At 33.3% G+C, this 12,924-nt stretch overlaps 1 protein-coding gene across 3 annotated transcripts; it reads left to right on the top strand.

Annotated features, from left to right (window-relative positions):
- Positions 754–9,894, top strand: LOC18599410 (protein LUTEIN DEFICIENT 5, chloroplastic). Of its 3 annotated transcripts, XM_018122178.1 has the most exons (17): positions 754–862; positions 1,037–1,129; positions 1,227–1,392; positions 1,749–1,965; positions 2,073–2,144; positions 2,245–2,355; positions 2,791–2,982; positions 3,102–3,263; positions 4,050–4,145; positions 4,220–4,321; positions 5,206–5,238; positions 5,356–5,436; positions 5,531–5,613; positions 6,214–6,345; positions 8,105–8,165; positions 8,354–8,419; positions 9,288–9,894. In XM_018122178.1, the coding sequence occupies exons 2-17, from the start codon at positions 1,048–1,050 to the stop codon at positions 9,453–9,455; spliced, it is 1,824 nt and encodes a 607-aa protein (XP_017977667.1). In that variant the 5' UTR covers positions 754–862; positions 1,037–1,047; the 3' UTR covers positions 9,456–9,894. The 3 variants fall into 3 exon arrangements, with proteins under 3 accessions (XP_017977667.1, XP_017977666.1, XP_017977669.1); XM_018122177.1 differs by lacking the exon at positions 754–862 and having other exon boundaries at positions 981–1,129; XM_018122180.1 differs by lacking the exons at positions 754–862; positions 2,245–2,355 and having other exon boundaries at positions 981–1,129.

Below are 12,924 nucleotides of genomic sequence, written 5' to 3'. Positions count from 1 at the left end.
CAAAATATTAGATTATTAATATCTTTAAGAATATTATAAATCTTAAAGATCTATATATTTCCAGTATAACCTTCTAGCACTCATTTTTCTCCAAGTATGCAAATACTTTATCTAATTCTCAAAATTTGCATAATTATTAAGAAAAGAAATCAACACTAATTGTTGATCAAATAACAAAATAACCACCACCCACCACTACTAGCTAGATCAAGTACCAAAGAAAAACATCTTATTTAGAATCATATTATTTCGTTAATAAAAAATCATATAGAATTCAATCAAATAAAAAAATATTATTAAAGTAAAAGAATCACTTTCGACATTTGAATAACATCCATACTATTCAGTAATTCATATTTGATGTTTGAATTCATTACACAATTTCAATTAACGACTATATAATTACAGATCACAATTAGTCTTCTTCTGGTAACAAATTTTATTTGTTTTGTGATCGAATATTAGAAAAGATTTGAATTAAATATATGGTAACCCTCCCATGTAGTAAAAATTTCATTTTTCTTTTTCAAAAATTGAAATATAAAATCTTCACATTAAAATCTAATAATCTTAACCGCATGGACTTAGATGTAGAGAATGCAGTATGAAATACAAAAAAAAAAAAAAACAAAGTAAACAACACAAAAACAAATGAAATGGACTTGCCAACGGCTACAACTTGCCAACTGTCTTGGGTGGCCAAAGTCTAAAGTAAAACAAATGATAGGCGGAGGGAATAGCTATAAACTAAACTATGGCTGATGGGTTGGAAAACGGTGATTCGATGAATCGGTATCTAACGTTATCCATTGCAGCACGCTACTGAAAAGATTCCCACGTTCGCGCTTCCTGTTTTTTATCGGTGAGGACAGAAGATGAGTTTGAGGGTTCGAAAACCCGCCACATTTCACTTCTTCTATTATTTATCTTCACTTCCCTTTTTTTCTTTATATATATATATAGATATATTTATATTTTTTATTTGAAAGTTTTATATATATTTATATACCAACAATATAACCAAATTCGTTGGCAGCTTAATGAATTATGGCTGCTACTCCAGCTTATCCTCCTCTTCAACTTCATTTAACCAAACCCAAATCAGCAGCATTCCCTTTAAAACATTATGGTGTGTTTAAACTGTAGAATTTCTAGTTGTTTGTTTGTTTCTTTTTTGTGATTTTTGTTTAAAGTGTCCTTTTGCTTGTTTTATGGGAATTTTTTAGGGACATCTAAGTTTGGAATAGTAAAATGTGGGTCATCGTCTAACGGGAGAGAGTCTGACTCAGTCGACAATGGTGTTAAAAGTATCGAACTTTTGCGTGAAGAGAAACGCCGGGCTGAGTTGTCTGCTAGGATTGCTTCCGGAGAATTCAGTGTTCAGAAATTTGGGTATTTGCTTTTTTAATTTTTCGTTCACTTTTTTCTTTTGTTTCTATTTTTACCCTTTAAATGTGATTGTGATGCTTAATAATCTTCTGGGCATCTTTTATTTTTCCATCAATGAAAAGTGGATGTTACATTTTTTTCTTAGTTTTTCAATTAATTGTGTTGAGAATCATCTTGGTATTTCAAAATTCTTTTGTTATCTGCTATCTCATATGCGCCGGCTTAAATGTATTTATTTTAGTAAATGCTATACATCCTTCTTAGTCTATATTCTGTTTCTAATTTTGTATATTTTTCTTTTATTTTCATAATTTCAATTAATTTACTTCTTGTTGTCTCTTTTTGTTTCTGGGAACAAGTTTTCCTTCTCTATTGAGGAATGGTTTATCGAAACTAGGTGTTCCTATTGAGGTTCTTGAAGTTTTATTTAAATGGGTTGATGATGGTGGAGATTATCCTAAGATTCCAGAGGCGAAAGGGACTATTAAGGCCATCCGGAGTGAGGCCTTCTTTCTACCTTTATATGAGCTGTATCTTACTTATGGTGGGATGTTCAGGCTAACCATTGGACCAAAGGTTTGTGTCTTTTTTTTTTTTTTTCTGCTTAAAATTTTGTCTAATAAATAGTTTTGTCTGAGAATAATCATAAATTTCCTGTTGATCATTTGGTTATATTGCTGCAGTCCTTTTTGATTGTATCTGATCCTTCCATTGCTAAGCATATATTGAGGGACAACTCGAAGTCTTATTCAAAGGTAAATTGTATTATTCTTTTTTTTTTTTGGTTTTCCTGCATATGTTATGGGCTAATGTGGCTTTATCGTTTGTCTCATCCTTGATCTCTTTAATCTGAAGGGTGTATTAGCAGAAATTTTGGAATTTGTCATGGGCAAGGGACTCATTCCAGCTGATGGTGAGATATGGCGCATTAGAAGACGTGCTATAGTCCCAGCACTGCATCAAAAGGTGTTTTAATTAATTTATGGGTCCAATGTTTTTAACCAAAAAACAAATGATTTTTATTTATATTGCATCTTCTCCCATTATTTTGACTTTTGATTCAATTAAATTTGGTGCATGTAAGATGAACAATTCTATATTATGTCTTTGCACTTCTAAGCATGTGTGGCAAGTCTTAGTGGCTAGTACCTTTGAGTATGTGCTTGAACTATGTGATGGAAAATTTCAGAGTTGTTAGTAGTTAGAGGCATAATTCACAGATTCAAAAGAATAATGGAAAGGAGTATAAACATGCTGACTTACATAAAAGAAGATAAAAGTTACTAATAGGGTGTTCACTATCCAAAATCATTGGATGAGAGGTGTACTTATTGAATTTTTCTTTTTTACAAAATAAGTTATTGCTGATATTTCTTTCTATTTTTGTTTTTCAATTTTTAGTATGTAGCAGCTATGATTAGCCTTTTTGGACAAGCTACTGAGAGGCTTTGCCAGAAACTAGATGATGCCGCAACTGATGGGGAAGATGTAGAAATGGAATCACTTTTCTCCCATTTGACGTTGGACATTATTGGAAAGGCAGTCTTTAATTACGATTTTGATTCATTAACAAATGATACCGGAATAGTTGAGGTATTTTCTCTTCTTATCTACATTTTGGCTGGCACTTTTTGTTTGAAATTTTGACTGAGTTTTGTTTACATTTTTGTTAAAGCCATCTGAAATATTTGTCTGTATTTTGGCTAGGACAGGCTGTTTACACTGTTTTGCGGGAAGCAGAAGATCGAAGTGTCTCACCAATTCCAACCTGGGAGATCCCTTTTTGGAAAGACATTTCACCACGACAAAGGAAGGTTGCAGAAGCGCTCAAATTGATTAATGATGTACTTGATGATCTAATTGCAACATGCAAGGTAAAGTTATTAGTAAATGTAGTGAGATAAAATATGCTTTTTACCTTTATGCCCTACATAATCACTATTTACATGCAATGATATATGTGCTTGTGTGAACATGGATTATTCTGTCTTAAACACCATAATGGTGCGTTCATAGCTTCTTGCAGTAATACCAAGTACTGGATATATCCTTCATAGGTAGTTAGGGAAATGTCAGACCTGGAAAATCTCTAAATGGATCATTCTTGGCATTTTATTGGAGATGCATAGGTTGGATGTTGATATAAAACAAGCCAATTTGAATAAATTTAGTGGCTAGTTGGTTAGTTTTATGCAGGAGTAGTAAGCATGAGTCCAAATCAGCAGACGTCTTAAGGCTGGTGACAATCACCAAAAGTGACTCCAGCTTTCTTTTCCTGGGTGCCTTTTTCAATGGGACAATAATGGCGTCACAGTCTTTGAATTTGAAAGAACTTGCGATTTCTTTTTTCGTTCTATGAACATTCACTACTTTTTTCATGCATTGGTAAACCAAGTGAAATTTTTGCTACAAATTTATCTGGGATTCATTCTTAATTGACATATGTAACTGGGATTTGGAAATTTTCTTAACTTTGTACTCTGCTCCTTTCTAATATATCGGTGTAAGCTTAAAACTTTTGTGGTGTGGTTCATTCTAATTGTTTGGTTGCTGTGTGTTTTACATATTGGTTTGCATATCTCATGGCAATTAATCTTTGCACTGACTTGATTAAACGTTTTCGTTTATTCTCCTTTAAATCTAATATATGCAATATTCAGAGGATGGTGGAAGAAGAAGAGCTACAGTTTCATGAGGAGTACATGAATGAACAAGATCCTAGTATTCTTCACTTCCTGCTGGCATCGGGAGATGATGTATGTATTAATAATGATCAATTTTGTGAATTATCAGCTTGTGCAATCTAAGATTTCATTCAAAATTTTTGCAGGTTTCTAGTAAGCAACTCCGTGATGATCTAATGACACTGCTTATAGCTGGGCATGAAACATCAGCTGCTGTTTTGACATGGACCTTCTATCTTTTATCAAAGGTAATTCAAGATTAGTTCTTGGAGAAAAAGGACCTAAATGCCCTCTCCTGTGACATTGTTATTCTTCTTGTTTGTGGTCTGCCCATATAATAACTTTTGGTTCTAATTTCTGTACCTTTATCATTGAGTACTTCCTGTAGCAACTTTATGAGAATATGTGTACAATGTAGATTTTTGTGGCAAAGAATTAATGCAGCAAGAATGTAAGACACAAAGACATAGGGATTTACATGGTTTGATCTACTGATCAACATTCATGGGACAGATGGTGCATAGATTCTATATGACCTACAGTTTTTCAAATCCTTGTCCCAATAAACCCAGTGTAACGAAGCACTCTTAAGTTTCTGAAGTACGTTAGATTAATAAGAATATAGTAATTGGGTTGCTCCTGCTTTACTCATGAATAGGCACATGACATTTTACCATTGGGCCTGAAAGAAATTGAATTCAAGACATACTCCAATAGCAGGAAAAGCATATGACAATCTTCTTGTTCTGATAATGCATGTTTGTTTCCTCATGCTTTTCTCCTTGATATTAATGGGTATAAGAACTGATCATACTGTAATCTTTCCTTGCTGTGCATAAGGTTTTGTTTGGCTTGATGTTATAGCATCACTTATACTTATAATTGGTTGTACAGCTAGAATAACTAACATACATTCCAACCTATGCCAAGATTGCTTGGTGTAGCAATAGATAGTAGGGTTTTGAGGTGTGCCTGCAGGATTGCTTTTGGATTGTGGCTAATTGATGGTTTTTTTTTGGAACGAGGATCTCCCTCATATGAGTCATTTTTCTCATGGACTTAAAAGAAATATCATGGTTGAATGACAACTTATTTCAAGTTCTCATTAGTTTTTTTTCCCTTATGGTCACAGGAACCTACTGTTGTATCCAAGCTCCAGGATGAGGTATCTTTAAAATTTTTGTGCAATACTGGTATCAAAAGTTCTAGTCTAAGCTTTCAATTCTGTATAACCCATCTCACAGCCTCATTTTCTTATTTATTATTTCATTGAACTTCCTAGGTTGACTCTGTTCTAGGCGATCGATTTCCAACAATAGGTGACATGAAGAAACTCAAGTATACTACTAGAGTTATTAATGAAGTAAGAAAATTAGTTCTATTCTGTTCCATGTTTCTTCAAATATTATGAATTAATGCATTTCATATGGTGATGATTCTGTCTACCTTTTGTGCAGTCTTTGAGGCTCTACCCGCAGCCACCTGTCTTAATTCGCCGTTCTCTTGAGGATGATGTGCTTGGAAAGTACCCTATAAAAAGGTCAAACCCTAGTAAAATCAATATCATTATCATCCTATTGGCCAGTTTGCATAAACCATCCAAATCATCTTCTTCCAAAAATAGCTTTCTGACCTAATTTTTCTTTTTATTAGAAGGAGAAAACTGGGTTCTTTGGTCAAATCAATAAATATAAACTTCTAAGAATAGATTAAGTTGATTTTTATTAATATTTATTACCTGATTATTACCAGATTACCCCTACAAAAATTGGACACATGAATAAATATGTTATTTTATACACCTATATGTTTGCTGCAAGATAATTGCAATGATATTGGAATATAAAACATCTTCTGATCATTTTGAGGTGTTTATAATTTGATTTTAGAAGCTCTCATTCTGGACTTGTGCATTCTTTTTCATCATCTGTGACAAATATTTGTCTATATGTGAGTGCTTTTGCTAGAAAGCATGTTGGGGTGGGAGCCTCTGTGGTAACTGTTTTTTTGCTTATATGGATAACTTTTATGTGTCTATTGCTGCTTTAACATGAGCTTTACATGCAAGTGCTATGATATGTTGACTTTTGAAATCGGAATTTTTCTAAACTCTTAACTTGATCATGAATTTTACTTTTAGGGGTGAAGATATTTTTATCTCTGTTTGGAATCTGCATCATAGTCCAAGTCTCTGGGAAGATCCTGAGAAGTTCAATCCTGAAAGATGGCCTTTAGATGGACCGAATCCTAATGAAACAAACCAAAATTTCTGGTAACAAAAAACCACAACTTTGCTTATTGCGTCAATTATGTTTGTTTTAGATGAGATGTCCATGAATTTCTTCTCACTTATATTAAATCTTTTTTTTTTCAGAAATTTAAGATGTAGTTAGGTAGAACTGAAAAACTAGTTCGGAAAGCCTGGGGTGGTTTCATTAACTGTATTTGAGGACTGGTTACAGAAATCTAGAATTGCATTATTTCTCTTTTTTCTTTCTTTTTTTCTTAATGAAATAGGAAATTTCATTAATAGGGAGAAGATTTGTCGTCCAAGTACAATAAAAGCAAAATACTCTTCTACAAAAGTATGTAAACCAGCATGAGGTAAAGCATGTCAGGCAAGGTGACGGGCAACCAGTTAGCCTCCCTTTTAGCATTAGACACAAGACAACTATGAAACATTCCCAACCACACCTTAATCTCCTCCATCAAGACCCCCACAATCCCAAAGATATTCATTATTGCTATTTATAGCCCGAACTAGTAATAAAGAACCACTTAATAAATGGAACCTACTGCACCCGAGTTCTTGAGCACCACTGTGCAAAAAGGCCTAATCTTCAATATTAATTGCATCCAATACTGGGCCTTCCTGCAAAAATGAACCACCTTGAACCTCACCCCGGCTGTCTCTAAAAATTACACCAATCCATGAAATACTCTTACCAGCAGCACCATCAACGTTAACCTTACAATATTATCAGCTGGTTTCTGCCATTGTGAAACAGGTAAAACACTGCTGTTAACATCAACCAACTTGATCAAGAAAATTCCTCAACTGAATGAAATCTAGCAGCAACAACCAAGGAGGGAATACAACATCTATTTTTAAACCAAGTTCTATTTCTATTGCCCCATAAAAGACGCAATACCACTGCCATATAACACACTGCTGATTATGAAGAAGACCCAACATAATTATCATCCACCAATAAAAGAGTTAGCACTAAAATGGAGACATTGAGGATTCAAAACTTAAGTTGCCAAAGGGCATTCAACCAATACATGCAACACAGATTCTTTTTCACTCTCACAAACAACACAATAGCAACTAACGGCCAAACCTCTTCTCCTAAGATTGGTATGCGAAGGAAGGATGCCAGGACAAGCTTTCCGAAGGCAATGATTAATCTTGTTAGGGACCTCAAGATTACGTATCCTCCTACAAATCTCCAAACCTGAATCCTTTATACCACCACCCTCATGGCATGAGTTTTGCAAATAATAAGCACTTTTAACAGAGAATTTTCCTGCATAAGGATAAATCAAACGATCCCTCTGACTGACAGACCTAAGTGAAATTTGAAGGATAACTTCAGCTTCTTGTTCCAAGAAAACTTGTCTAATCAAGTTTTACATTCCATCCTCCATAATACAAATTTTACAATTATACATGTGTATGCTCAAATGTGTGTGTGTCATGTAAGTGCATTTCAGTAGCATTTTTGGCTCCGGGTCAGTTATTTCCTCAGACTTTGGGAGAACTATTGTGTTTGCATGAAGCATTTGCTAGGTTTATCAAGCAACTTTAACAGCGTGAATACGCACTCTATTGCCTAAATGTTTTCCACCTAAATTTTCTTTTTTCACTTAATAACCATATGGTCACAACATTAGCATAAACCACTGGACTATTTAGTTAGGCTGAGTTATCGGTTAATATGTTTTCTCACTGAGTTACGTGTTCTTCAATTCAGTTACTGTCATATTTTTCCTTTAATTACTGATACTAGCACTCTTGTCTCACTCAGTTACTTGCCCTTTGGTGGAGGACCTCGGAAATGTGTAGGAGACATGTTTGCATCTTTTGAGGTAATTTTTATCAAAAAATATGCATGAAAAAATTTTCAGTCAATATCAAAACTTGTTAGTAGCTAAGTTTATGTATTGGGTTCAATACTTCTTTGTTCTAGATGATCTACCTAGGCTGATAAATCTGTCCTTTTGGTCACTAGTGATTGGTATTATAGAACCTGAAGCAGAGTTATTTTGATCTGCAGAATGTTGTAGCAGTTGCAATGCTTGTTCGACGATTTAACTTTCAAATGGCGCTTGGAGCTCCTCCAGTAAGTAACCTACCTTGTGCATTTTGTTAGTTGCAACAACTTTTATGCGTAAATTTAAAGTGTAGCAAGAAAAGAAACAGGCTGAAGGGCATCAAATGATACTTTTTTGCTAAACCAACAATAGAAACAAGTGGCAATAGTCAAATAACTGAAACTGCTGCTGGCTCTCCAACTCAGGATTTTCAAACCCCTAAAAGTGGTTCCATCCGTACTGAAGAAATTCATTTTTATGCTAAGATTAAGACACACTTCCTAAAATACCCTTCCATAAATAAAACGAATGAAATACTCCTTTGGTGAATAAATTAATGACTTCCTGGCTGAGTCCCTCTTTTTCCCATGCCGGAGAACTTCAAATGTTGACCCTGTTGCTCCTGCATTAAGATAGTTGAATGACCGCATCAATAGTTTCAATTGCTCTCAAACATTCATGGCAAATTTATAAGTGATGATGACATTTATACTACAGTCTGGCGTTATTCTTTCATCTTTTATTCTTTTATGAAAGTGGACATAGAACCTGAACTGAAACTTTTTCATAAAGTTCACATATTGATATTTAACAACATTGGCTGAATAGAATAGATTTGTTTACTACCTGAATCTTGAAACAACTGCATATAATCAAAGCATATAGCCAATGCAAAAGCTATGTAAATTTGTTGCACTTGATTAGAAAATTCTCAGCAATTTATGACGTAAATACCACTACCTAGCCAAGATGTGATTGATTTTCCATTGAGTGTGCCATAATCATTTGACTGTGCTTTTACATGAATTGGCTCTAGGTTGATGTCACATAACATCAATAGAAATTGAAAAAGGAAATAGATATTCCTTATGAAGAATCAATGAAATTCATATGCAGGTTGAGATGACTACTGGAGCAACTATCCACACAACAGGGGGGCTGAAGATGACAGTTACACGAAGAATACAGCCCCCAATTATCCCTGAACTAGACATGCAGGGATTAAAGATGGAAGCATCTGCCAGAAATTCTGAAGAAGAGACCCAACTAAACAGAATAAATTAGTATGCCATAAAGAATTTTGCTTAATGAGCAGGTTGTGATGTATTAAATAGAGCTTATCTCTTAAATGCTTAGGTTGTTTTCAAGAATTAATAATGGCTTTGTTTTTACTTTGCCTTTGAAATTTGTTAGCATTTGTTTTCGAACCCTGTACTACATTTTCTTTGTTTTTGAGACAAGACTTCATGTTATTTAAGATCAGCTGTGACCTCTATGTATCCTCTTGGATTGTACATCTCTAACTTCTCACTTTTTCCCAGCACCTCACTCTTATGTAGGAAACCCTTGGTCCCTTATTTTTGTCTAGTCTTGCATTTTAATTTCATTGTTTGAGACAGGGAGACTTTTTTTTATTAGCTTTTAATGTTATGTATCTTTACAGCTTGCACATTTGAGAACTCTCTCTCTCTCTGGCTCTCTAAACAATATAAACTTCATCAAATAATATTCTTTTTTATTCTCGTTGACATGATTCATCAAATAATATTGTTTGTTTATATCATAGACATGAGATTGCTCTTCATAATATTGCTTGGTTTATGTTTCCCTTTTTCTTTCATAAAATTGTATTCTTCGCACATTATGCTACTTTTAGACTAACAGCACTATTACATGCCACATATTTGGATGAACAGTCTCTTATGACAAATTGACAACACTTTTGAAATTTGATATAGTTGAGTTGAATAGGAATCTAAATATGAGACAAGAAGACCAAACGCAGCTCATGCAAAAATTCCTTTTGAAGCTAGAATCAACAAGGTTATATTTTGGAATCAGTTGAGGTTATACGTACGTTTGTCTTAAATTACATATTCTTGTCTTATCAGCAGCTACCTGATGGTGTGTATGCTAATATGCACACCAAAGAGTCCTTTCTTTTTTTTATTTTTACATGGGTTTCCTCTTATGGTGGAGAAAGAAGGCAGAAAGAAGTTGAAGGTGGAGAAAGAAGGATTGGAGAGGTTAGAGGGCGGACGGTGGAGAGGCTGGGGGGTGGCTTTGTTGAACAGGGAGTAATGTAAGCAATCCCAGTAACGAAACTGCAACCAAATGAAAGGAAGAAACAGAGAATGGAGAACTGAAGAAGCAGGACAGCTCAGATGAAACAGGAGTGGACGGTGCTATTTGAACAGGGTTTTGATACTGAAATGACCCTGGCATTATAATATGAAAAACCTTATAACGTGAAATGGTAATAAGACAAAAACACATCAATGTTTTATTGCTAAGGTATGGAAACTATATTACAAGGAGTAGGAAATTACTTAAAGGGAAGATTAGATTGTCGCAACACAGTTAGTTTTTCGAGTTAAAATCATTTTGAGTTCGGTTGAGTTTGGGTTATAATTATTTCAATTTTGAAATGTTTTGGGTTTGGGGTGACAGGTTCAAGTTGTTTGTTTATTCGAATTTAGGTTCAATAAGTTTGAGTTGTTGATTTTTTCTAATCAATTTGATTGATTCAAGATAGGGTTTAGATAATAAAATTATCTATACTAATAATTTTTTAAAAAAAAAATTTATGTACTTAACAATGAAATATTATTATAATGAAGTTGGAAAACAATAATTGATAGCAATAATATATCTGAACAAAGAAAAATATATTAGAAGAATGTTAAATATTACAATCATAAGGTAGAAAATAAGTAGAGATTAAAACGGATACACATATGTTCAAATTAAAAGAGATGAGCAAATTAGGAATATAAGAAAATATTGCTAATAACGAATAATTAGAAGCATCAAAGAATACGAAAAAAATGGCAGTATTTTAGTATATTAGATTTAAAGCTGATGAGGAAGAAATAAAATTAAAGAGGTGTAATATGCCCTTCCCTTTCTCACTAGTCCAAAAAATTTCCAAGATCAAATCTCAAACCTATTACTCATTGCTGAGCTCTCAACAACAATAGGGGGAATGATCCTTTCTTCAAAAGAGTGGACACATACATCTTTCAAGGGAAAAAAGTGTGTAGAAGTAGGGTTTGGCGGTCCTCATTCATATCGGGCCTCTCGATGTTCTTCTAATTTGACTCTAACAATTCTATCCATAGCTTCCTTGTATCTGTTGTAATACATGTATCATACACATTTGTTATGAAGACGTCAATTCCCCTGGAATACTGTAGTATGAATCTATCTCTGATTTGCACCTCTTGATTTTTCAAAACACGTCTTATCCCAAAAAACCAATACCCTTCGAGTCTAAAACTCAGAAGTCCTGTTTTCCCATTATAGGGTCCATAAACTTGGCTTTCACAACCTCTTTTTCAAATGCACCCACTCACTTTTCTGTACCAACCTTTAGTTATCAGTGTCGGCCACAAACAAGGGTCTCCATCACCTTGTGCAATGGCAGACCCCACTTTAGTCTAATTTTTCTTCATCCATTTAATCTTTCTTCTTCTCTCATGTTTAATTTATTTATTTATGGGTTCATTAGTTTGCTATATCAATACTTTAAATCTGGCTTTGCTCTTTTACATAGATGTAAAGAACAAAAAAAAAATTTCTTAGTTTCCTCGTTGATAGGTGGGAGAATTAATTGCTGAACTTATCTTTTCAAGAATCCATCTGTTGTTCAATCTCATCAGTGAAGGTGAAGAAAGGGAAAAAATGCCACATGGTCATGTTGTCATGTTAAATTACCATGTTATGTTATCATCAATTATAATATGTTAACAGGACACATCATTATCAATTATAATATATTAGCATGTAACGTCAGCGTCATCCGATATAGAATAACAAATGACATTTTAACTAAGTCAATCGTTAGTCATAAGGGTTTATTTGACTTAAAATAAAAATATAAGGTTTTATTTGACTCAAAATAAAAATATAAGGACTTACTTGAACGCAGTAAAAGTATAAGGGATTATTTGAATTTTTTTGAATAGTTTAAAATTTTTTTTAAATATTATGTCAACTTTCTTTTCTACTCTAATTAAGACTTTTAAAAATACTTGGACTCTAAATTGAATTATTGTCTTATGCCTAAAGTCATAATGCCAAATGTTATATCATATGCTCTAACTACAAGTTTGATGATAATGAAAATCTTAAGATATGGCTAAGTCATTCCCCCTTTATTCCCAAGGAATTTTTGTTCTTTTGTTTGGTTGAAAAATGATCCAAGGAATAGTCATTCCTATGGAATGGCTATTCTTCAAAATCCTTCAAAACCAAGGAATAGCTAATACCACCCTCCCCATGGTATTAGCTATTCCATGGTTGAGGAATAAATTCAAAAATTAATAAAGACAAAAATACCCTTTATAAGTTTGAAAATTTACAACTTTATTAGTATAAAATATTATTTTTCTCTCTCTCCTCTTTCTCTCACTTGATTCCAATTTTTAATAAAATATTAATATTTTTAAAATATTAATATTAAATTATCAATTATTAATAAAATAAATTATAAAATTTTTCTATTTAAAAAATTAAATTAAAAATAAATCAA

Source organism: Theobroma cacao, chromosome 5, assembly GCF_000208745.1.
Source record: "Theobroma cacao cultivar B97-61/B2 chromosome 5, Criollo_cocoa_genome_V2, whole genome shotgun sequence".
NCBI lineage: Eukaryota > Viridiplantae > Streptophyta > Magnoliopsida > Malvales > Malvaceae > Theobroma > Theobroma cacao.
Note: the sequence above shows the minus strand (reverse complement) of the source record. Positions and strands in the feature narration are given on the sequence as shown.

Coding starts and splice junctions, on each gene's coding strand:
- LOC18599410 (XM_018122178.1), top strand. CDS start 1,048: ATGGCTGCTACTCCAGCTTATCCTCCTCTTCAACTTCATTTAACCAAA. Junction 1,130..1,226: donor ATTCCCTTTAAAACATTATG/GTGTGTTTAAAC, acceptor GGAATTTTTTAG/GGACATCTAAGTTTGGAATA. Junction 8,420..9,287: donor TGGCGCTTGGAGCTCCTCCA/GTAAGTAACCTA, acceptor ATTCATATGCAG/GTTGAGATGACTACTGGAGC.